Source organism: Amphichorda felina (assembly GCF_050947745.1).
Source record: "Amphichorda felina strain 45539 chromosome Unknown scaffold_4, whole genome shotgun sequence".
NCBI lineage: Eukaryota > Fungi > Ascomycota > Sordariomycetes > Hypocreales > Bionectriaceae > Amphichorda > Amphichorda felina.
In genome coordinates, this window is record NW_028145046.1 from 926,661 (window position 1) to 949,412 (window position 22,752).

A 22,752-nucleotide genomic window follows, 5' to 3' on the forward strand; every position below is an offset into this window, starting at 1 on the left:
ATGTACATGAGCCAGATAGATTATGTTGAATATGAATCAATGCTGAATATGAACCAATGTTGATTATGAACCAATGTTGAGTATGAATGAAATGATTCATCCATTGGCTCGCCTAATTTAACCAGTCGAAATGACGGTGACGGTAGGGTCACCCATCTACTACTTTAGCCGACAACCTTTCAGAATCCCCTGTTCACCTCGTCACAAGCGTGTCTTTTAAACTACCGCCAGGACTCGCTACATTTATGCATAATATATCTTAGTGTGCTTACGAGTTTGGGTGTATGTTAGCCTGTTATGGGTTGTCTTGCCGAGATGATATATACATTCGTAGATATATAAGAACCATTCATCAACTTCGGGGAGTAAGCTCTGCCGGGGGCGAACGCGCCAATGGATAAGAGTGAAAGAGCCGAGTCTATAATCCGAATATGGACAATGGAACGCGCCAAGTAAGGGGCCCTCTGAATGCCAAGCATAAACTTCCGCAACCCGGTTCCGTGAGGCCCACTTAATTCCGGCCCTCAAGACCGGAGGTCCACGGCATTCCTCCGGCCCCCGTGGGTCAACGCAACGTGGCTTGCGTGGGTCACCCTCCGGCAGGTTTCTCGCAGGAGGCTTATGGTCCAGGATACCTGCTCCACTGCACATCGTACGGACCAGATCGTACGGATCAGATCATAACATCCCATCCTGCCAGACCCCGCATGGCAGTATTAACAACATTGAGCGTTGTGCGTCTTTTGATACTCGTTCACATCCAATAATGTCCCCCAGCCGTCACCACACAGGACAGTGCAAGTGCCACTATATGACAAGATGGCAATGTAGGATGGCCGTGTCTGCCACGCCACGGGAATCGTGATCCCTCCGTCATATCAGAAAAGTTCCATCTTCAATGACTGTTAGATGCCCTGTGGCATCATCCTTCCAAGCCTTTGTTGTCATATGTACGTGGCGAGTTATGGTATGCGTTGGTAAGTTTTCCACACCGGTCCGATGGCGCAACGAGAGTGGACGACATCACCTAGCATACAGCGTGAGACAGCAAGGCAGTTTCGTGGCGACGGCTCGTTGCAGAAAACCTGCCACCTTGCATTGGGGTTCTCCAGGTTTTGCAGCAAATCCGCCCTGTTCGTGATGCTCGGCCGGAAGGGGCCTCGGAGCGGAAACTCCGGGGGGCGGCGTGGGTCGAAAACAGCCAAACTTGAAAGAAGTTGAGCCTCTCCTGCGCCGCACACGGCCACACTAAGATCTACAGATCTAACAAATTCCGACATTTTTCAATCTGTCAAACAAATAAATAAATAAAAATATACACCATCGGTTAGCAGCTGTGCGTAAACGTGCTTGACAGTGGGTGATTGCCTCATATGACATCACAGATCAAGTAGCGCCCGGACCTGACGGGCCATGCCATCTGCCTGGATTTGCGATATTAGACTTCATCTGGAGGCATCGTTTAATCGAGATGAACGCGGTGTGGACCGCAGAAGGTTGTACATTCGCCAAGGCGGCGATCATAATCACGACGGTGCAGGTAAATATGACGACGATGTGAGGTCTGCGATGGCGCTACCTCATGGCTGGGGGGATAATAATATGGGCAAGGCCGGGTTGCTCTGGCGAGGCTGACAGCTGCTGTGGACAATCGTAATTTGTAAGCCAGCCATGTGAAAATAAGCTACCCGGGTGCTTGATACGGATATAGACGCTCTCATCTTGTTTTCGACACAAAGGGGCCGGACCGTGATCAGAGTTGGGAGGTTCTCATGCAAGGACACAAACTTCAGTCTGCCAGTCGTCCATGACTCTCAGAGGCCTGTTGCCTTCGTTCCTTCCAGACGGCGCAGCCAGGAATTTTGTCATGGGGCCGTGACACCAGATACGGCGTTTGATTGGCCAGCTGCGGACCCCTCATGACGTCGATGGGGGGCCTACTGTATGTACAGGTGCGTGCCGGGGTTTGGGGGCGCGTCATAGCACTTCTGCAGCGAGGATCCTGCGGGGGAGACGCTGCGATGGGCAGGGAGCGACGACGGCGGGACTTGTCGCCGAGTGCCTCAACTGGATGTGTAGGTGTACGCGGATCTATAGGTTCGTGCCCTGGTCGCGTGTTCCAAGCATATTCATCTGTTTTAAACGCGGCCGCCAGAAAGGCGATGAGATGCAGGAGGTGGAAGGGCAAGGTCGCGCCGCGTAAAGAGCCACTGCCGTGACAAGCTGACAGGTGAGCGATGCAGGGCAGCTGGGACACAATTGGCGGCCCGGATTCATTACGACATCACAAGACACGGCTGGCAGGCCATCATGGCCTAGATGCAACGGGCCCAGCACGCCGTCGACGTATTATGCCACGGCAGCAGCACCGTCCAAGGCCGTCAACGGCCGTCGACTCATCTAATTGCAGGGACCCGAGCGTGCATGGGTCGGCAACTTGGGGTGTGGTCTTTTGGGGGAAGGGGGGGGGGGGGGGGGGGGGCAAGGCTGCTCCTCCACTGCTCCTGAGCGCTCCTGTAGGCTGTGATACGGAGGATGCTCTACGAATAGCAGCCGTAGCACTCCCTCCACCGTCATCCGTCCCATTCCGTCACGGCTGGGCGCCGTCACGGCGTAGCCCCTTGTTAGAGTTGTTGCTCCCAGCAGGGCCAGCACGCTGCAGTTGCAGGGACGCTAATAGCGAAGTGAACACGCGCAGCGGGCTTCCAGGGCAACCTCGGACGACCCATCCAACCATCGTGGGAGGGCAGCACTGGCATCATCGCTTTCATCATGCACACGAGGAGGGCCAAGAAAAGGTCCAGGAGCAGGGTTGAAAAAAAAAAAAAGATTACTGCCACGACGCCCAGAGCCTGCTCGCAGGTCACCTGGGCAGTCCTGGGGCTCTCCTGAGTCGCCTCTGACTTCATCGCCCGCCAGTAGCTGTTTTGCAGGGTCAGAGCCAAGGCGCCAGCCCCCCCACCACCGAGTGCCTGGCACAGTGGCATCAGTTGGCGTCAGTTGGCTCTCTCGTCAGCTCTCTCCTCTGATGGAGGTGCCTGCTTCCAACTGCTTTCTAATCCTTTTCTCTACGCCCGACCTCCCGCCTCAATCCGGTTCCCATCCAAACCCATCCCATCTTTTCCCAACCCAAACCACCACGGCCTGTATCCTTCACGACCACCTCGCCCGTTTTCTCCAGCCTCAACATCCCGTCGTTGCTCGACTCCATCCGCTGCCTCGACTCCAGCTGCGCCATTTAGACTCGTTTTACCTACTCGTCCCAGCCCGCCCCTCGTCCCACCCCCAGCGCCGCACGCACCTCATCAACCCCCGACCCCTCATCGTCATCGCCCGTTTCGCTTCTGCTCTGCCCTCCGTCACCTTCCCACGTTTTTTTTCCCTCCCTGCATTCTCTGCCACCGGGGTAGCACACCACCCTCCTTTGTACCACAGAACCGTTCCCACTCAGCATTGTTTCAACGGCATCAAAAGAGAACCCCCTGCGCTGCTTTCCACATTCCTGCTTCGAGTCGCCCGTCAGCGGCGCACCGTAGAGACATGTCGACTATACAACAGCTCAAGAACTTTATTCGTCACGGTAGTTCCCCCCCCCCCCCCCCCCCCCCCCAACACAGTGGCATCGTTGAACGCCCATTTGCGCCCATGGTCGCCATCCCCCGCAAAGACGCTTCTTGCTAACGGACCGCTGCTCTTTCAGGGAAACAAGCGCGCAACTTCGAGGAGCCTGCGCGGAAGAATGACTCTTCGCCCCCTCAACAACCGCAACCCGTCACCGACAAGACCATGCCCCCAAGCGAACCCGTCCTAGGCCACCCGCCTCCCGCTCAGGCCGCCGCAAACCATGAAGCCTTCTCCGATGCCCCCGGCGACGCCCACAACCGTGTAGCCCAGGCCGGCCACGCCGCCGCCCACCACGCCGAGCCGGGCCAGTCCATCCACAGCAAGTCGTCCTCCTCCAAGAACAAGCGCGTCGACGAGGCCAATTTGGCCAAGCTCATTGCCGAGGAGAACGCCAGCAAGAGCAAGTTCCCCCGATACCCAGGCCTCGAGCGGTGGGAGCTCCTCGAGAAGATGGGCGACGGTGCCTTCAGCAACGTCTACCGCGCCAAGGATCTCCAGGGCGAGTACGCCGAGGTCGGCATCAAGGTCGTCCGCAAGTACGAGATGAATAGCATGCAGGTAAGTTTTTTTTAAGCAGGCTTGTCGTGCCTGCGCTGTCCCAGCCCTCTCTCTTGTTTCTTCCACGTTCCCGTCGCCCTCAGTTCCTCGCCTTTCTCCGCACCACATCTTCTGCCGCCGTTCTGTGATGTTGTTCTCTTTTGTCGTATCTTTTACCAACAACGGGGCCAACTCCCCTTCTTAGGGAAATAAACATTTACATCCGGACTTTAAGAAGGTCCCAAAAGCTGCCGAGGTGCGGAAAAAATCTTTTCTCTCCCGTCATGACACTGCAAGAAGCCGGCCATCCCTTCCTGTTTTGCTACGTTCTTGGTCTGTTGGCGGCATGGGGGTGGCAGATCAAATCTCTTAAATACATGAGATGCTAACTTGCTCGGCAGCGTTCCAATATTCTGAAAGAGGTCCAGATCATGCGGCAACTGGATCACCCCAACATCATCAAGCTCATCGAGTTTGCCGAGTCGCGGCAGTACTACTACATTGTTCTAGAACTGGCCCCCGGAGGTGAACTGTTCCATCAAATTGTTCGTCTCACGTACTTCAGCGAGGAGTTGTCTCGGCATGTCATTGTGCAAGTGGCCAAAGCACTCGAGTATCTCCACGAGGAGAGGGGCGTTGTGCATCGGTAACACCCCCTGACGTCATATCGCCAATATGCCCAGTACTGACATGAGCATCTAGTGACATCAAACCCGAGAACATCCTCTTCAACCCCATACCATTTGTGCCGTCCAAGGTTCCAAAGCCCAAGCAGCCTGGTGACGAGGACAAGGTCGACGAGGGTGAGTTCATCCCCGGCCAAGGCGCCGGCGGCATTGGACAGATCAAGATTGCCGATTTCGGCCTTTCCAAGATTGTATGGGACAACCAAACCATGACGCCATGTGGTACCGTAGGCTACACAGCCCCTGAGATTGTCAAGGATGAGCGATACTCCAAGTCTGTCGACATGTGGGCCCTCGGTTGCGTCCTGTACACTCTGCTCTGTGGCTTCCCGCCCTTCTATGACGAAAGCATCGAAGTACTCACCGAAAAGGTGGCCAAGGGCTCCTACACCTTCCTGTCACCCTGGTGGGACGACATTTCCAAGTCGGCCAAGGACCTCATCACGCATCTCCTGACAGTCGACCCGGAGAAGAGGTTTACCATCCGGGAATTCCTCGCCCACCCTTGGGTCCAGGGTCCTGAGGCCGCAGTACCTCCTGCCGAAGAAAAGAAGAAGCCCGAGCCTGTCCTCCGCGCCTTCGACTCGACCAAGTTCGAGGATGCTGGTAAGCGCTACGATTTCCGGTCACCAGGTGCTGTCAACCTGCGTGAGGTCTTTGACGTCGGATACGCCGTCCACAGACAGGAAGAGGAAGGCAAGAGGCGGCAACAAGCGGGCACCAAGGGCGGAACGGGAAGGTTCCTCAACTCGCTCAACGAAGAGGAAGAAGACAGTGGTGATCGCATGCAGGTTGATGAGCAGGACGCAGATGAGAAGCCCAACGCCGTGACCCAGGCTCTGGAACAGAGCATGCGGAAGACCAACATTCGCGATCAAGAAGGCCAGCAGCAACGAGGGCGGGAGCGAGCACGGGCCAATGAGAAGGGCTACGGCCAACACTCGGCGGCGGTCACGGCGGCGGTCAGGCAGCAGGTCCGGGACACGAACCGCCAGAAGGGTCCATTTGAGCTCAACCTGGACAATGCAACGCTGCTCGGGAAGCGAAACAAGAAGGTTCCAGCCATGGGTGCATAGGAGCCTCGCCATGTCGATCGTTGACTTGCCACAGCCCTTGCTACAGGGTTTTCATTAGGCGGGATGCCCATGTCGGCGCCGCCCGCCATGAACAATCCCACCGCCAAGGAACCGTCTTTCGGTTTCAAGGCCGGATCCCCACTCAAGCATGACGGTACACCAACACCAACATCACCACCACCACCATGAGAGACAACACAACAACAGCCCGCGCCGGTAATGACTAGCTGTTATTTTCCCCCTAAAGACAATACCCGTGGCAGAGGCGGGGGCTTATGAAGGTTTCGGACGTCATAACAAGGCGCATGGAGTATTGGGAGATACCGTTGGAACTGGGTCACGTTGGGTTTTTTTAAACACGAGGTCACGTCTGTTTTCTGTCATGTCTGGTCTGTTTTGCTTGCCTGCTGTGTGTTTTTTCTGTCAGCTCTAGATGTGAGACATGGTAACAGGCTTGCGGGGTCTTTTCTGCTCTTGTATTGTGATATGATATCATGTTCCTCTTTCATGGAGGAGACATCTTCTCCGGGTGCCCAATTCGATGGATAATTCCTTGACTTTATAAATGGGAGTACATGCTCTAGGATTAATCACAATGCTATTCACGCATATTCAGAGCTTGCGCTTCTTGCTCGGATGCCCGTCGTCATCCTCGCTTCCTTCCTCCCCATCCTCCTCGTTGGTGCCCTCTTCGTCCTCGTCTTCATCCTCCTCGTCAGGAATCATCACAGGCGCTGAGGAAGTGCCTGGCTTAGCTGAATCCGTGAGTCGTACTCTGGTAGGATGAGCCTCGTGCACGCCTACCATGCACGGCTTGCTCCCATAGATGCCATCACAACACCCGTAAGTGTATCCCTGGGGGAACTCTTTCATCATGCTCTCATTTCCCTCTAGCCCATCAAAAACATCATCTGGGTCGTTGTAGTAGACCTCCCAGCAGTCAGCCGATTCGTCTAGCTCACATTCTCCTAGTTGCAGTCAGCCAAAATGAACATACTAATCCTCCTCCTCCACCAAACGCGCGGGGGCTTACCCGGGTGATAAGAGCAACTCCCCGGCGTGTTGTGCTGGTATGAGAAAGGCGCCTTGCACTGTACGCAGATCCATATGTCTCGAAGCGACTTGCGCGCGAGCTGCTTGGCGGGCGTGTCGGCGCGCTGGAGGTCTTTGAGGTACTCCTCTGCCTTGTTGCGTGTCTGCACGTCATCGCAGAGGGCGACGAGGATGGCGCGGAGATGGAAGTCCGGCAGACGGATGATGCTGTCGATAGTATCGCCCATTCTGTCCTTGTCTCTTTTGTCTGCCTTTTCTTTTATGAATTTGATGGATGAGGGTTATAATGACTTATGGATGAGAGGTGGTGGTGAAAGAGACGCGTTCCGTGGCTCGCGGGAGATTACGATCGTTGGAGGTACCCTACAGGAGGTTGTTCGCACCCTGTTCAGGGCATCACATGCTGTTCGGGGGCAATGCTAATATAAATTGTTGAACTGGCTCTAATCTAACGTATAGGAAATGCTGTATTTTTACACCATGTCGGAGCTTTTTACCGGTGTTCTGTGAGAATTGGTGAGTTCAGAGGACAGTGCTGTCGTGTAAGTGAAGTGGAACATGTAGTCACAAAAGGGAAGCTATGAGGAAAGGCAGCAGTAAGTTTGATTTTTTTTAATGAGGTGTGCACTAGGACAACGTATCTAAGACAAAGGAAAGCACACCAAAAAAAGCAGAAAATCAAGCCCGTTAGCGCCAGTCTTTAGTCTTCATTGCATAGGGTGGTGCTGCCGTCCGTGCCGACCTCAGACCAGCGAGAACGGCTGTTGCGAATCCCCACGATGTCCAGGGGCCACGGGTAGGGATTGGAGTTGGCCATGTCCATGGAACTCTCATCTGGCCCTGGATTGTCCGGATACGGCATGGAAATCTCCGTGCCCAAGTGGTCAGTCGGCCCAGTCAGGCCTACCCGAGCGAACAAGTGCACGGCGCTCGGAAAGGAGAGCGTGTACGGCAGCCAAAACTCCGGCTGCAGGATGGTGCTGGCGGTTCGCCTCGACAGCTTCTTGTCCTTGCCAATCATCTCCCGCAGCGCCCAGTGCATGCACTCTGAATATGCATGCTGTGTTCCCAGGGTCGCCGTTGGGAGCACGTCCATGTATCCCTTGGCAATCTCGCCTACAATCGACGACAGGCCTGCGATTCTGGTCTGCGACACGCCGCCGCGGACAATGGTCAGGTCATCGAAACCGTCATCTATGAACTTGATATCGATCAGGCGGAACTTGCGGTCGGAGGTGAACAGCCCAAAGGCGTCGGGGTCGCCCTTCACCCTGTACATGCCCTGGGCGACGGCCCAGCAGCGGATGACATCGCGCGTGGGCGACGGGCAGACGATATTGATTTTCCTGGCACGACGCTCAGTAAATCCATGATGGACCATGGCAGCCACTCCGGTCACCGCATAGGGAATATGGGGGAACGCCCTACCGATGCGCGCAATTATCTCTGTCACGATATGCGGCTCCATGTAGTTCTGCGAAGGAGTGACCTCGACTGGACTCCTCACGGGGTTGGGAGGCATTGGCGAGCCTCCATCCCCCCGGTAAGCTGGCGAGGGAGGTCTGGTAGGCCCCGGACGCTGCTGGTACATCCCTTGGAGAGATGTAGAAGCTCCTTGCGCTCTGTAGAGATCCCGCAGGGTCGCTGACCGGTCGGCGTTGGCCTCCTGGGCAGCTTTGTACCCGCGCCTGCGCGAGCCCCTAACTCTTTTCTGGCCTTGAGAAGATATTGGGGAGATACAAAAGAGAGATCGGAACCAGTTGCTGAGAGCCATTGTGAAAACGGGGTTTGTTTGGAGTGCCTTGATCAACGTATCGAGGCAGCTCAAAAGTGGTTTTGGGATCTCAATCAGATCAGTAAGGGTTGGTTATCAAAAGTTGAGAAAGACTAGAGAGGCGTGGATTCTGCAAGATATTTATAGCCATGGCTCGGCGAACACATCTCCCTCTGATCGTGCTTCGACTCACTGGTTAGCTGACCAAGGGCGTCACTGGGTCCAGATGGAACAACTGAGGAACCGCTGGAGAAGCTGTTCCGCAACGAAATGATGAGTACACTTTGGAACTGACCGGAAGTTGGAACACAGAATAATATCCCAGAACATAGGGAATGCTTGCAAGAATGACCCAAATGGCAATGTTCGTAAGCACGTTGGGCCTCTATATCGCCTCGTCCCGGACGACCCCAAGCCCCCAACGCCGATTAGTCTTACAATGCCCGCCCATAACGGGGCGAGTTGCTCATAATTCTTCCTCCATATCCATCTTGTCTCCGTTTGCCGCGCTGTTGGAAGCCTGTCCGTCCTTTTTAGGCACAGTTGCCTCCTTGTCGATCATCTGTCTTGATACCGAGACAATGTTGTCTTCAATCAGTTCCTGCCCGACATTCTCCAAGTGCTTCTTGGGATCCAGCTTGCCAACGTATCGGGTCTTGAGCTGATCCTTTGTCAGCTCCGTCTCCTCCTTGACGCGCTTCTCGTAACCGTCAGCGAGGTGAACAAGCTGCTTCAGTCGGTCCTTGTTCTTCGTCCCTTCTGTTCGGAAATCGTCCATCTCCAGCGCCTCTGTCCACACATGCTTGTGAAGATTCATCAGCATATTCTCCTCTAGCGCTGTTTTGCGGTAGTTGATGGCGATCGAATAGTAATGGCGGTTCAAGCCGTGGATAAGGGCCTGGATCGAAGGCTTGTTCAGGTGTCCCAGGTTACTCGTGCTCTGGCGGGGCTCCTGGCCCATCATCAAGAGCTGCGGGTTGATGAGACGGAAGGCGTCAATAACCACCTTGCCCTTCACCGACTGGATAGGATCGACGACAACAGCGACGGCTCGCGGGTTAAGCTGCTCGAAGGACTGCTGAGTGTTGATGTCGACCGATGAAAGCCAGCACCCAAATCCAGGGTGGGAGTGATACCACCCTACGACAGACTCGGGCCTGTTCCAGATTAGTTCTCCATCCTTGCGCTTGCTTGAAGGGAAGTGTTCCTCACCTGCCTGTTTGCCTCAGCATGTCCATCATCTTGGTCTGAAACACCGGATCGACGGCCTCGACACTAACTCCGGTACCACTCTGGGGCATCGCAAAAACGTCCATGACCTTGACAGTGAAGTCGTCCACAAACTCGCCCAGCATCAGACCCATGACTTCCATGGGAACGCCTGCGCGGCCGTGGCGGAGCATCTTTAGCAGGGCTAGGGAGGAGATGTAGACGGTTTCGGAGTTATCAATGAGGTTCGAGTTGTCCTGAATAGCACAGAGATCAGCCGCAGCGCTCACAATAAGAGGCGTCGCCTGGCGATGAAGGCGACGTCGTTGGTCCCAAGGGAGCTTACCTGGCCAGGTGCAGGGCCACCAAGGCCGCCCATTCCGGCACCGCCCAGTAAATGCCTAAAGCGGTCCATGATTTGTGCTGAAGATGTAGACTCTGGAGGATCGAAGTGTGTGACTTGGAGTTGTGCGGATGAGAGTCGCAACCGCAAGAGGTCGGAATGTGGTGGAAGTGGGTAGAGCTGGAGCACTGAGCTTGGTGTTGACGACAGTCCTGCAGCCTTGAGCCACACCAAATCGGAGCTGCCAACAGTTGCTTAGTAATGTCACGTGCCCGGCAGTGGCGGGAGCCAGCATCAGCCTTGTTTCTAGTCCCACTATTATTTTCTGTGGCTGGTGAGACGACACCAGTCAGTGACTAGTAAAAGGTGGAGACTGTCTGATCCCGGTAATAACCAGGGCTAAACCGATAGCCTCGCCGCGCCAATATTATTCCGGATCGGCTGTTGTAAGAGCGCGCCCTCCTCGTAGCCTTCACCCATCCCATCAACTTCTTTCTCGCCCCGCCACCACTGTCCCTGCATCATGCCCAGGGCGCACTGAGGTTTTTGCTCTTTTGGTAGCTAGATTACCGCTGCTGCTTTCTCCAACACCATTGTCTCTCTTATACTCCACTCACCAGCGCCATCGTTTAGCGATTCCCGCGAACCGCAATGGGCGACAACACCATGGTCCAGCTGGGCTCGGCGGCCCTCAATGGGTCGTCGCCCAAGAAGGTGGCTTACTTTTATGATTCCGACATTGGAAACTACGCCTACGTTACGGGCCATCCCATGAAGCCCCATCGCATCCGTTTAGCGCACAGCTTGATCATGCAGTACGACCTATACCAGAAGATGGAGATCTACGTCAGTACAGCGGCCCTATTCTTGCAATACATGGCTAAACTCGTCTCCAGCGCGCGAAGCCGGCTACACGGGGAGAGATGACCCAGTTTCACACCGACGACTACATCGACTTTCTCCAAAAGGTCACCCCCGACAACATGGACAGTTACATGCGCGAACAGGGTAAATACAATGTTGGCGATGACTGTCCTGTCTTTGATGGTCTCTTTGAGTTTTGCGGTATCAGCGCGGGTGGTAGCATGGAGGGTGCCGCTCGCCTGAATCGACAGAAATGCGATATTGCAATTAATTGGGCCGGAGGACTGCATCATGCGAAGAAGTCGGAAGCCAGTGGCTTCTGCTACGTCAATGGTAGTTGCTGTGAGACTCGATATATCTGTTGACTGGCTAATCCATCGTTAGACATCGTCCTCGGCATCCTCGAACTCCTGCGATTCAAGAAGCGGGTTCTCTACGTCGACATCGATGTCCACCACGGTGATGGTGTTGAGGAAGCCTTCTATACCACCGATCGCGTCATGACCGTGTCTTTCCACAAGTATGGTGAGTACTTTCCGGGGACTGGCGAACTTCGAGACATAGGTATCGGCCAGGGCAAGCACTACGCTGTCAACTACCCCCTTCGCGATGGCATCACGGACGAGACGTACAAGTCGATATTTGAACCCGTCATCGAAAACGTCATGAGGTACTATCAGCCCGAAGCTGTAGTCCTCCAATGCGGCGGCGACAGCTTGTCCGGCGACAGACTGGGTTGCTTCAATTTGAGCATGGACGGGCATGCCAACTGCGTCAACTATGTCAAGAGCTTCGGGCTCCCCACTCTAGTAGTTGGAGGTGGTGGGTATACGATGCGAAACGTCGCCCGTACGTGGGCTTTTGAGACGGGCGTTCTGGTCGGCCAACACATGGACCGTACTCTTCCGTATAACGAGTACTACGAGGTAAGCAGCAAGAACTACAGCGCCACCCGCAGGCGACTAACACAGTTTAGTACTATGCTCCCGACTTTGAGTTGAACGTTCGATCCTCCAACATGGAGAACTCTAATAGTCGAGAGTACCTGGAAAAAATCACTGCGGCCGTTATCGATAATCTTCGACAAACTGCTCCCGCCCCGTCTGTGCAGATGCAAGACGTGCCTCGGAAGCCATTTGGCGGTATGACGGATGAGGAAGAAGCCGAGCTGGATGATATGGACGAAGACGAAAACAAGGACATCCGCATGTCAGAACGGCAATGGGACAAGCGCATTGTCAATAGCGCTGAATTTGAGGCCAGTGACGACGACGATTTGGCTAGGGCGAACGGAGCTACGCGCCAGAATGGCAACAAGCGCCCCTTTACCGACTATGGCAACGTGCATACCGAAAATGCGGGTGAGAAGCGGACGCGAACAGCCAACGGCACCCCGAAGGATGCCGAAGATGCTGCTGCAGACAATGCTCATGACCCCAACGACGATACCATCGATGATATTACAACTGGCGAGAAGCCTGAAGCAGAGACAGCACCGGAAAAGGATGAAAACAAAGAGCCAGCTAAAGAAGGTGTCGATGATGATGGCGATGTGGGAATGACCGACACGGCCCCTGCGGAAGAGACTGCTATCAAGAAGGAGGACGCAGAGCCCGAGGCGGCACCCGCTGCTCCAGCCCCTGAGAAGGAGGATGGAGATAAATCAACCGATGTGGTTACACAGCCCGCTGAGGTCGACGAGACCGCCAAAGAGACGCCCCAAGAGGCCGAAGGCGCCCCTGAGAAATCTCCCGAAGCTCCTGAGGAGAAACCCAAGGAACCCGAAGCTCCTGAGGCCATGGAGGTCGATAGCGAGAAGGAAAAGACGGACGAGAAGACAGAGGAGAAAAAAGAGACAACAGACGCCTCAAGCTGATAGCTGCAGGCGCTTTTGCTGAACGCTGTCAGGCCGGCTCTCTATTTTTTACGCCCGGTCTTTTTTTTTTCCGTCATCATATTCTTGGCTGTCATACTATACCATCCCAAGGATAAGAACTATCGGGGAAGTGTGTATTGTTTCTTCCGGGGCAATAGGTGCCTGGGCGTTTTGGGCGCAGGGGCGAGGCATGTCAACGAGGCGACGGGTTGATCCTGGCTGAGGGGAGGGGACGGATTTGGGGCTTTTGATTTCAAATGTTTATGGGTACATCAGCCACAGAATTCACCAGCGATCTATATACTACTAGTGCTATGGACCCGAGTGTAGTCGGTATCGTAGCTTGGGCGTGTGTGCGTGTTTTTCTTTCTGCTATTGAATATGTGCAGTTGGATTGTGCCTGAACAACCTTAGGCGAAGACATTGAGAGAGAATAATGGTAGCAGTGATCACAGAAGAAATATGTTCAAGTACTTATGCTGATAGATCTATCCGTACCTACGTATTTAACCGTGTCTGGACGATTGTTATTCGTAGACTTTCATCGTCTTAGCCATGGCCTGGGCCATGGAGGACAGGGATCAATCATCACACGCAGGCGTGGCTGCACAGCTCGTCCCCCACCATGGGATGCCCCACTATAGACTCATTTGACCCTGCAAGGCTGCCGACTTGTGCGGGGCCACCATCCAATGCATCACCAAACCTCGAACTTTTTTCCCCCCCAGTATCCAGGTTCCGAGCTTGTTACTTGTCGCAAACCCCGATCGGGCTCAGCATGGTATTGCTGTCCATGTAGTTACGATACTGCACAGATCTAGCCTCTCTTGAGGGTTTCGCCGATCCGCCCAACGACTTTGCCCGCAAATCTTCGAACTTTGACTCATCCCGCCACCATGGCGCCCGCGACGGCAGCCAAGGCTGCCGCAAAGGACGAGAACGACCCTGCCGCCGCCAAGCTCGCCGTTTGGAAGGAAGCGCTCTACGAGAAAGTTTGCGAAACCAGTCGCGAACATGATCGCTTTACACAACAGGACCTCATGGACCTCGGGGTCCTCCCCCCAGGGGACCAGGCCCTGCTGTTGCGGGTTATTCAGGAGCTCAGCAACGACAAGCTCTTTGTGACTATGCGCGAGAGTACGGGAGAGGTTTCTTGGAAATGGCGCGACGTTCAAGAGGCTCACAAGTAGGTACTTGCCTGGCGCGTGTTGGTGTGCGAACGAGATGTGCTGACGATGGATTTACCTACAGGTACAAGCAATGCGCAAACGAGGAGCAGGCCATGGTGTACTCTCTCATTGATGAATCTGGAGGCGACGGAGTGTGGTCGCAGACCCTCCAGCGACGACTCAACATGCACGACACGGTCCTTAAGAATGCCCTCAAGCAGCTGCAGACCAAGGGACTCATTGCCCCCTTCAAGAATGTCGAGCACCCGAACAAGAAGATGTACATCAAGGCTTCTATCCAGCCGAGCGATCGAGCGACGGGTGGTCCATGGTACACTGACCAGAACCTGGATGAGGCCTTCATCGACCAGCTGCAAAAGGTTGTCTTCGACTTCATCAAGAGAGAGAGCAGCTATGTTAGTAGACATGGCCACGACTCGCGGACCCAGGTCCCCAAGAAGGGTGTTTTGAAAGGCGGCGAGGACAAGGGCAGGAAGCGCGACGCGCGAGAAATGAACGAGCCCCCCTCCAAGGTCTCCAAGACATCTGCCGCATCGACCTCGCGGCATGACATACTCCTCCCCCTACCTGCCGGGTACACTCGCTATCCGACTGTGCGCGACGTGGCGCGCTTCCTCTCCGCCAGCGGCATCACCAACACCACCATCCTCGCCGTGGAAGACGTCCAGAAGCTCATTGACGTCCTCGTGTGGGACAGGCTCGTCGACCCAATCAGGATTGCTGGCAGGATGGGCTACCGCGTGTCCCGGATCGTGAAGCAGAACACCGAGAGCTGGGCCGGTCGCGAGGGTCTGGAGGGGGGTCCCGAACCCTACGTGAGCCCGTATACAGAAGCCCCCTGCGGCCGATGCCCCGTCTTTGATTTATGCGAGGAGGGAGGCCCCGTGGGGCCGAATAACTGTGTATATTTTACCCAGTGGCTGGGTCTCGATTAGGTTGGCGGCGCGGTTTTAGTATTTCTACCATGTCTTTGACGGTGTGGGAAACTGTTGTCAACTTCTTGCATGGACTGGAGTTTGGTTCTCTACTGGGATGTTTTGGGGGAGTAGCATGGCAATGGCGCAGGAGGATAGACGAAAATTACGAGTTCAGTTTGCCTTGGGGATCGTTTGTTGCAAACCAAGTACTATAGGAAATTCAGGCAAGTCATAAGGTGCAATGAGACAGACAACTAGACAAAAAGTGGGTTGAAATCACATTCTTTGGCACGTTCAAGAAATTGGGAGTAGCAATCGGGTGGGATGCTCAAGATTGAGACGGCTGTGTAGTGCGACCAGCTATGTGGGCGAAGCCACAACTCCACCTCAAGTTCGCATTCACATTGCCGTAAGTGGCTATTCGCCCCCAAATTTTGTTCCCCGTTGGTTCCATGACCAATCAACTAGTCCTAAGTTACATGTCCCTAGTCGAAATAGCTTACAGCTCGCCAGACTTAACAATGGTGGGACGCTTGCTGTACTTGATAGCGCCGCTGCCAGAGCCAGTGGCCTCGATGGCCTTGACAACGTCCATGGACTCCTGGTCAGCGACCTCGCCGAAGACGACGTGGCGACCGTTGAGCCACGAGGTGACGACGGTGGTGACGAAGAACTGGGAGCCGTTGCTGCCGAGAAAATTAGAAGAGGCCAGCAAGCGGTACGCTATGTCGTAACTTACGTGTTGGGTCCAGCGTTGGCCATGGACAGAAGACCGGGGCGGTCGTGGGTCAGCTTGAAGTTCTCATCGCCGAACTTCTCGCCGTAGATGGACTTGCCACCAGTGCCCTATGATATAATGAGCCTCCGCTCTGACAGATTATAGAAAAGAGGGTGGAGCCAATCGTACGTTGCCACGGGTGAAGTCACCACCCTGGAGCATGAAGTCGGGGATGACGCGGTGGAAGGAAGAGCCCTGGTAACCAAAGCCCTTCTCGCCGGTGCAGAGAGCGCGGAAGTTCTCGGCAGTCTTGGGGACGACATCATTGAACAGGTTGAAGTTGATGCGGCCACTCTGCTCTGTGATGGCAGATTCGTCAGCAAATATCCTGAAATAAAAAGCTGTAAAACGGTGCGGGGCAGCAAAAAACACCCAAGGGGCAGGCAGAGCCGGTATTAGAAACGGGCCGCGAGAGTCTGTCGAAAGGGCCCAATTGACCCCTCTGAAGCTTCAAGAGGCCAAGTTTCGACACTGAAAAGCAAAATCCAAACTTCACTTACCCTTGATGGTAGAGGTAGGCTTGCCGTTCTGCATAACGGGCCCCTCCCACGTCAGATCGAAGAAACTGTTGTGATAGCTGTTAGCTGTTGCACCTCGATTGGCGAGGTGTCCAGCTCAATACTTACACCTTGTTACCCATGGTGGCTGATGCGGAGAAGAATCGAGCGGCTCGGAAGGTGTTGGAAGTGGATGCAAGTTGAGGGAGGATGAAGGATCTGGAAACAGAAGAGCAAAGGTTATGGCGGGGTAGGAGGGGTTGAAAGAGGGATGGTCTCATTGTCACGGAGGCTGGAGGGGGCAAAATTGTTAGCACGAAATCTTCTAAATTAACCAATGAGAGGAGCTGAAGTAAAGGAAAAGTGGATCTATAGGGAAGACGGAGATCACGTGTGGCGACGACTGAACTTGGAGCTCGGGATGAGGTCACCTTGGCATTGGCAATCCTCAAACCGGACCCCTCGGTCAGCTGACTCCCGCCTTGATTTCCAGTTGGTGGTTGATCCAGATCGAGCGCCAGGTGGCCCAATGACATATATCAGAGAGCGAACTGGTGTTCCGTGAGCGGGGAAGGGATTTCGGCAGCTCGAATGAAGCAAATGTGGCTGGTGCACAGCAGCAGACCTCGGAAAAGAGCTCTGGAAGCTTGTTGGGCAGTTCCAGAGGGCTGACGACTGCACACGCAGTTGACCTTGCCAGTCTCCTGGACGCTGAAACCCGAACCAATTTGCCTCACTTGACGCATAGAAGGCCAATGCCGCTTTGCCGTAAGCTGCAGGAGACTCGGCAGAGGCCAGGGCTATTGAGCGGGACCCAACGCCTTGCAGCTCTCCTTCGAGCTCCCTCCGCCTATCATCCCTAGCATGCACCCAAGAGGAATGCTAGCTGAACCCCGAATCGAGGCATCGCATCGATCGCTCTGGGAGGGCCTTGGGATTGCGAGGATGGCGCTGAGCAGGAGTCTCAGACTGAGGCCATCGCCTGCAAGGTGATGTTACCAGTCGAGAAGACCAGTTGCTGTGTGTTGAACCTCTGGGCTGGGTTTCTCGAAGGTTCCGACGAATACCACCGCAGGATGAAATAGAGAAGTGAACATACCTTGTTAATACAGCAGCGAGAGCTGGAAGTTAAAGAGTCTAGAGCAAGGGAAGAATACACTGTAGAAGACGCAAGTATTAAAGTCTTGATGGACTGACGATAAGCTGCCCTTGAGGTCTGGAAAAGTTTTGGGGAGCGATGTTATGGCCTGAAGTCTCAGGTCCCCAGAAATTGGCCTTACGATATTGCAAGGATGCAGGAACCGAGTCCGCCAGTCCGCGACATGGCTTCGGCGCTGAATCTTGGTAAGTATGTAGAGATGCCTGGATGCCTGCAAATATTTGTTCTATCCTGTTTGTATGCTATCCTACGTTGGGTAGAGCCCAATTGAAGGCACACGTCGTCAATGGGGTTTCTTGCACAAACCCGAAGGGATGAGGATTCGTGACGTTAGTCACGTGATCCTCCCCTGAGGGGCCGCCTCAACCCGACACTCCCTGTCGCATCGGAGCTTCACTGCCAGGAAACCATATCGTGGCAACAAGGAGCCCTCTCTTGTGCTCGGAAACGCTGGCCGCCAGCCCCCAACTTTTATCCCGTGCCCCCTTGGAACGCTCTTATTTTTGGCATTCAGACCTTTAGGGACCGTCACAATGGATTTAAACGACCTGAAAGATACCGTTTCGAACCTGACCTTGTATGACCTCAAGGCCGGGTTCAGGAAAGCCCAAAATGGTACTTTTTGCCAGGCACACCGATGAGATTTGCGGGCGCTGATTTCTCTCGCAGCCGTTATGAATTACACAGATATGGAGGCCAAGGTTTGTTGTCTCCGCGACTTCCTACGCTGAAGCGATGGGATGGCTAATTGGGCATCAAGGTGCGGGAGGCCACCAACAATGAGCCGTGGGGTGCATCATCCACGATCATGCAAGAGATTGCGAACGGCACCTTTAACTAGTCAGTTCAATCGCGCCGCTGCAAACCGAGCGATACTAACCTCGTAGCAGCCAAACTCTCAACGAGATCATGCCCATGATCTACCGTCGATTCACCGAGAAGTCCGCCGAGGAGTGGCGCCAGATCTACAAGGCCCTCCAGCTGCTAGAGTTCCTCATCAAGCATGGCTCCGAGCGCGTAATCGACGATGCCCGCGGGCACCTCACCCTGCTCAAGATGCTGCGTCAATTCCACTACATCGACCAGAACGGCAAGGACCAGGGTATCAACGTTCGCAACCGTGCCAAGGAGCTGGCGGAGCTCCTCGGCGACGTCGACAGGATCCGCACTGAGCGCAAGAAGGCTCGCGCGACTAAGAATAAGTACACGGGCGTCGAGGGCGGTGCCTTCAGCGGCGGCGGCATGTCTAGCGGGCGATACGGAGGATTCGGCAGCGAGTCGGCCGGCTACGGCGGCAGCGCCGGGACATTTGGAGGATACTCTGGGGGCGTGTATGGCGATGGTGGCGGGTTTGGAGGCCAAGAGTCCAATGACTTCCACAGCGGGGGAGGTAGGTCGGACAGGTTCGAGGAGTACGACGAGTATGATGATGGTGCCCGGCCGGCTGCCAGCTCGTCAAGGTCGTCTAAGCGAACGGAACGGTCATCCAGGAAGACGACTGCAGAGCCTCCAAAGAAGAAGGAGCCGGAGGTTGACCTCTTCTCCTTCGACGAACCAGCTCAGTCCTCTGCTCCCGCACCGACGAGCGGTTCCAACGGGTCTGGTCTTGCGGATCTAGCCGGACCCAGCGGAGGGTCGGCTCCCGCTGCTGCCAACGATGATGACGAGTTTGATGACTTCCAATCCGCCGCCCCAGCCCCCGCTGCTTACAACGCCATGGCTCAGCCTCTGTCACCGCCTGTGACCTCGTCCGCCCAATCGACTGCCCAGTTCGCCGCGCCGCAACCTCAGTCTGCTCCACAGCAGGCCAACATCAGCCAGATGGTCAGCATGTCGTCGATCTCGCCCACGACAAGCACATCTGGGACGCCGGCGATCAACTACTCGGCCTTCAGTGCACCTCCTCCCGCGCAGCCTACGAAGCCAGCTGGCTTCCAAGCCTCCGGCCCTAACTACTTTGGAGGTATCCAGGCCCAGTCCTCCGGAAGTGGCCTGGGCGGGGCCGCTGGGATGTCCAGCATGGGTGGCATGTCAGGATTCTCCTCGGCCTCCAACAACAGACCTACCACCATGGCCAACGCCAAGCCTGTAACCAGCCCTAATGCGCAACCAGCGGCAGCACCGGCTGGGGCCGATGCGTTTGGTGCCCTCTGGGGCAAGGCCAGCGCGGGCATCAAGAAGACCGACACCCAGAGTAGCGGCCCGGCATTGGGCCAGCTGGCCAAGGAGAAGAGCAGTGCCGGTATCTGGGGCTCCCCGGCCCAGCAATCAGGCGGCGGTGCTCCTCGCCAGGGTGGTTCTGCATCAGATGACCTGCTCGGCTAAGTATGGTTGAGGGTGCTGAGGGGAGCTGTATGTCAGGGTATCAAATGTATTTGTCCTGCCCCTTCCCAGGAAGCAGGACGTGGTGGTCGCAGTTAAGCAAAGGCAAGCATATTTGGTGATGGGATTTTAGATAGGCGTACCGGCGCATAAAATGTATCCAAAGGGCTCTTGTCAGCTCTCATCTGGCTGGTCTCCACCGATGACCCTCGTGAGGCCACTACTGGCAGCAACCGGCAGCAACCGGCCACTGGACTGTGGCAGCACAGCTTGATGCTCTGCTATGGTCTGGGTGTCGAAGTACCAAGGTGTCGGTCCGGGCGTGCAGCAGGTTGCGGCGGCGTCACCGTCGCGTCAGACAAAGGTGCAGCGTCTAGTCAGCGTCCAGACTCCCGCCTTTCATTTTACCACATCTGCGACCGCCTTTCAAGCATCTCAGCCTCATCATGTCAATGCTTCCATGCATGCATCTTGCACGCTACCGGCCAATCGATCTGTTTTCGCGGTCCCAAGCATTGGCCGGCTCCAGCTGCGCGGCTACCTTCGATTTGAAGTTAACATGTTTAGCGCCTGAGCCAATGACATGTCAGGTGGACCTGGAAAGTGGACCTCCAGCGTTGACTGGGGATTCAATCATGATTGGGCAGCTGGGCGCCTAGCAAGACAGGCTAGTGCCTTCTTGTCCTAACGTATCGCAATGCCGAACCGTGAACTTAACCTTCATCCAAGACATTGGCATCGGTTGCCTGCCAAGCTATCCTCAACAAGGCGACATCCTTGATGCGTTGACGGGGAAGCAGTATGGATCCTGAAACACCGCGTCTAGAAGGCAAATGGCCGTTGCCATTGACGCCGTTGCTGTATTTGGAACCCGCCGGGATGGACTGAGGACAATCACCACCCAAGGGTCAACAAGCAAAGAACTACGAGGTGTATAAAGACGAGAGATCGGCACATGCTCTCCCTTCTCCCCTCTCTCTCTTTCTTCAAAAAAGAAGATACTCTAGACACAACATCTATTTCCTTATCTTTGTCTTTTTCTCATTTTCCTTTTTTCCTTTGTCCTTTCTCTCTCCGGGTCTGGGTCTTGGTCTCTCTCATTTTCCTTGATTGCATCATCAGCTGTCTTTTCTTTGCACTCCATCCTCCAGATTTCCATCCATTCTCTACTTTCGGCGACGACAAAAACGGGCCTTTGTACTTCCCCCTCGTCTTCCTTGTCCCCGTCCAACTCGCCTTACTTAAGGCGGACCCGTCATCAAGATTTCCTCCCCGACGTCCTCCACGGCGTCTTTGCCTTTCCACACGAAACGCTTCCCGCTGCGCACGGCTAAACGCTCCTCGCGACCGAGACTCTCGCTCATCACTCCCGTTTCACTCGCCAAGATGGGTTCAGCTCCGCAAAACGGTGCCTTGGGCCTGACGTTTACGGCGATGCGTGTCATGCAGGGCATTGCTCTCCTTTCCGTCATTGGTCTCTCTGCCAACTTTGTCAGTGAGACTGTCGATGCTGGCTATGTCGCTCCGTCTCCCCTGGTTGGGACTCTGGTTGTGGTCAGTTTTTGTTGCGAACTTTGACCTCTATGAGACCAGCGCTGACCTTCGAATAGTCTTGCCTGGCCACCATCTACATTGCCATCAACTACATCTTGTACTGGGACTCGATGCTGCCCATGCTTATCGGCACCGGCGCCGATGCCCTCGTCCTCATCATGGTCATTGTCGTGGCTGTCCTCGTCGGCAAGCCTGTCAGCTACCTCAAGTGCCAGTCGTACCCCACCAGCGGCAATACGGCCAACTTTATCAACTCGCTCTTCCACAATGTCAAGAACACCAAGAGCAACGTATTCGAGTGGGTCGACCCGGACAAGACGGCCTGCTTCGAGGTCAAGGCCACCTGGGGCCTCACCACCGCCTTGTGCATTCTCTTCGCCTTCAGCACCATCGTCTCCGCCTGCCTCTGGCGCCAAGCTAAGGGTTCAGCCCCCAAGTCCATTGCGTGAAGGTGCGGCCGTGGGGGTCTGGAGAGGGCGCCGCCGCTACCGACCAGCGGGCCCAACGTTCTACGTAAGGGCCGGAGCCTGGGGACCATGGCCGTGGCAGGTCCCCAGGATGAGGAGCGCAAGTTGGAGTCTCAAGGTTCATCGTTCTCGCGGCACGACCCGGATGGCCTCGACCTCAACGTGCCGCTGCCGCTGCCCAAGCTGTCGCGGCCCCATTTGCCCCCCATGGCGACTGTACTGGAGAAGAAGCCTAGTGTGCGTCAGGGTCAAGCCCTCCCGCTCGCCCAGCTGCCCCAGATTGTTGTGCCGACGCCGGACCCTGTGTCCAAAGGTTTACTCACACCGCCGGCCAGGAGCCCGCTGAGCCCGCTGAGCCCGCTGCTTGCGCGGGCCCGGTCGAAGCGCAGGACTATCATGGAGCGCATTGAAGGGTGGTGGGATCTCGGACTTCTGGAGAAGAGGCAGACGCTGTTTGCGAACGGGTCTCGAAGGGGTTGAATGGATTGAATGGTTGTTTTTCTGGGGCTCTGCTCACCTGGATGGATGTAATAATGGGACTGATTTTGTTTTTCTCTTGGGAATCGGTAATGCGTCTTTTCAGGGTTAACGTCTGTAATTTTTTGAATAAGAAAAAGAGAATTTGACTTTGGGTACAGTTATTTGATAATGCTTGCATGCTGTGTTAACCTGAAGCAGAGGCGGACGTAGACGAGTCAGTCGCTGCCTGGGCTTCAGTGGCGACAGAAAAAGATAGTCACTCAAAATCCTTAAGAACCATGGTGGTTGTGAAAGAGCTTCGGTGTCGTGCTATGTATTGGGAGTTTTACTGAAATAAAATGTATCC

The 22,752-nt window shown here is 55.1% G+C and overlaps 10 protein-coding genes across 10 annotated transcripts; 6 read left to right on the forward strand and 4 right to left on the reverse strand.

Moving 5' to 3' along the window:
* Positions 1-3,540: 3,540 nt before the first annotated feature.
* Positions 3,541-5,923, forward strand: srk1 (kinase-like domain-containing protein; the record flags this gene model as incomplete). Its single annotated transcript, XM_083193494.1, has 4 exons — positions 3,541-3,580; positions 3,701-4,182; positions 4,563-4,807; positions 4,864-5,923. 4 exons carry the CDS (start codon positions 3,541-3,543, stop codon positions 5,921-5,923), a joined length of 1,827 nt encoding a protein of 608 aa, XP_083050442.1.
* A 612-nt stretch (positions 5,924-6,535) lies between these two features.
* Positions 6,536-7,203, reverse strand: ACO1O0_004053 (uncharacterized protein; the record flags this gene model as incomplete). Its single annotated transcript, XM_083193495.1, has 2 exons — positions 6,536-6,891; positions 6,957-7,203. The coding sequence occupies 2 exons, from the start codon at positions 7,201-7,203 to the stop codon at positions 6,536-6,538; spliced, it is 603 nt and encodes a 200-aa protein (XP_083050443.1).
* Positions 7,204-7,676: 473 nt separating this feature from the next.
* Positions 7,677-8,750, reverse strand: ACO1O0_004054 (uncharacterized protein; the record flags this gene model as incomplete). Its single annotated transcript, XM_083193496.1, has 1 exon — positions 7,677-8,750. One exon carries the CDS (start codon positions 8,748-8,750, stop codon positions 7,677-7,679), a length of 1,074 nt encoding a protein of 357 aa, XP_083050444.1.
* Positions 8,751-9,216: 466 nt separating this feature from the next.
* RPN11 (proteasome regulatory particle lid subunit RPN11) lies at positions 9,217-10,374 on the reverse strand (the record flags this gene model as incomplete). Its single annotated transcript, XM_083193497.1, has 3 exons — positions 9,217-9,907; positions 9,963-10,216; positions 10,306-10,374. 3 exons carry the CDS (start codon positions 10,372-10,374, stop codon positions 9,217-9,219), a joined length of 1,014 nt encoding a protein of 337 aa, XP_083050445.1.
* A 579-nt stretch (positions 10,375-10,953) lies between these two features.
* Positions 10,954-13,042, forward strand: RPD3 (histone deacetylase RPD3; the record flags this gene model as incomplete). The annotated part of the gene is made up of 4 exons (XM_083193498.1): positions 10,954-11,148; positions 11,199-11,499; positions 11,551-12,092; positions 12,143-13,042. The coding sequence occupies 4 exons, from the start codon at positions 10,954-10,956 to the stop codon at positions 13,040-13,042; spliced, it is 1,938 nt and encodes a 645-aa protein (XP_083050446.1).
* Positions 13,043-13,938: 896 nt separating this feature from the next.
* RPC34 (DNA-directed RNA polymerase III subunit C34) lies at positions 13,939-15,167 on the forward strand (the record flags this gene model as incomplete). The annotated part of the gene is made up of 2 exons (XM_083193499.1): positions 13,939-14,228; positions 14,294-15,167. 2 exons carry the CDS (start codon positions 13,939-13,941, stop codon positions 15,165-15,167), a joined length of 1,164 nt encoding a protein of 387 aa, XP_083050447.1.
* A 481-nt stretch (positions 15,168-15,648) lies between these two features.
* Positions 15,649-16,567, reverse strand: CSR1_2 (peptidylprolyl isomerase; the record flags this gene model as incomplete). The annotated part of the gene is made up of 5 exons (XM_083193500.1): positions 15,649-15,835; positions 15,889-15,995; positions 16,057-16,226; positions 16,428-16,492; positions 16,554-16,567. 5 exons carry the CDS (start codon positions 16,565-16,567, stop codon positions 15,649-15,651), a joined length of 543 nt encoding a protein of 180 aa, XP_083050448.1.
* Positions 16,568-18,116: 1,549 nt separating this feature from the next.
* Positions 18,117-19,908, forward strand: ENT3 (ENTH domain-containing protein; the record flags this gene model as incomplete). The annotated part of the gene is made up of 4 exons (XM_083193501.1): positions 18,117-18,198; positions 18,253-18,284; positions 18,344-18,423; positions 18,474-19,908. The coding sequence occupies 4 exons, from the start codon at positions 18,117-18,119 to the stop codon at positions 19,906-19,908; spliced, it is 1,629 nt and encodes a 542-aa protein (XP_083050449.1).
* Positions 19,909-21,291: 1,383 nt separating this feature from the next.
* Positions 21,292-21,908, forward strand: ACO1O0_004060 (uncharacterized protein; the record flags this gene model as incomplete). The annotated part of the gene is made up of 2 exons (XM_083193502.1): positions 21,292-21,459; positions 21,516-21,908. 2 exons carry the CDS (start codon positions 21,292-21,294, stop codon positions 21,906-21,908), a joined length of 561 nt encoding a protein of 186 aa, XP_083050450.1.
* Positions 21,909-21,995: 87 nt separating this feature from the next.
* On the forward strand, positions 21,996-22,406 carry ACO1O0_004061 (uncharacterized protein; the record flags this gene model as incomplete). The annotated part of the gene is made up of 1 exon (XM_083193503.1): positions 21,996-22,406. One exon carries the CDS (start codon positions 21,996-21,998, stop codon positions 22,404-22,406), a length of 411 nt encoding a protein of 136 aa, XP_083050451.1.
* Between the last annotated feature and the right edge of the window lie 346 nt (positions 22,407-22,752).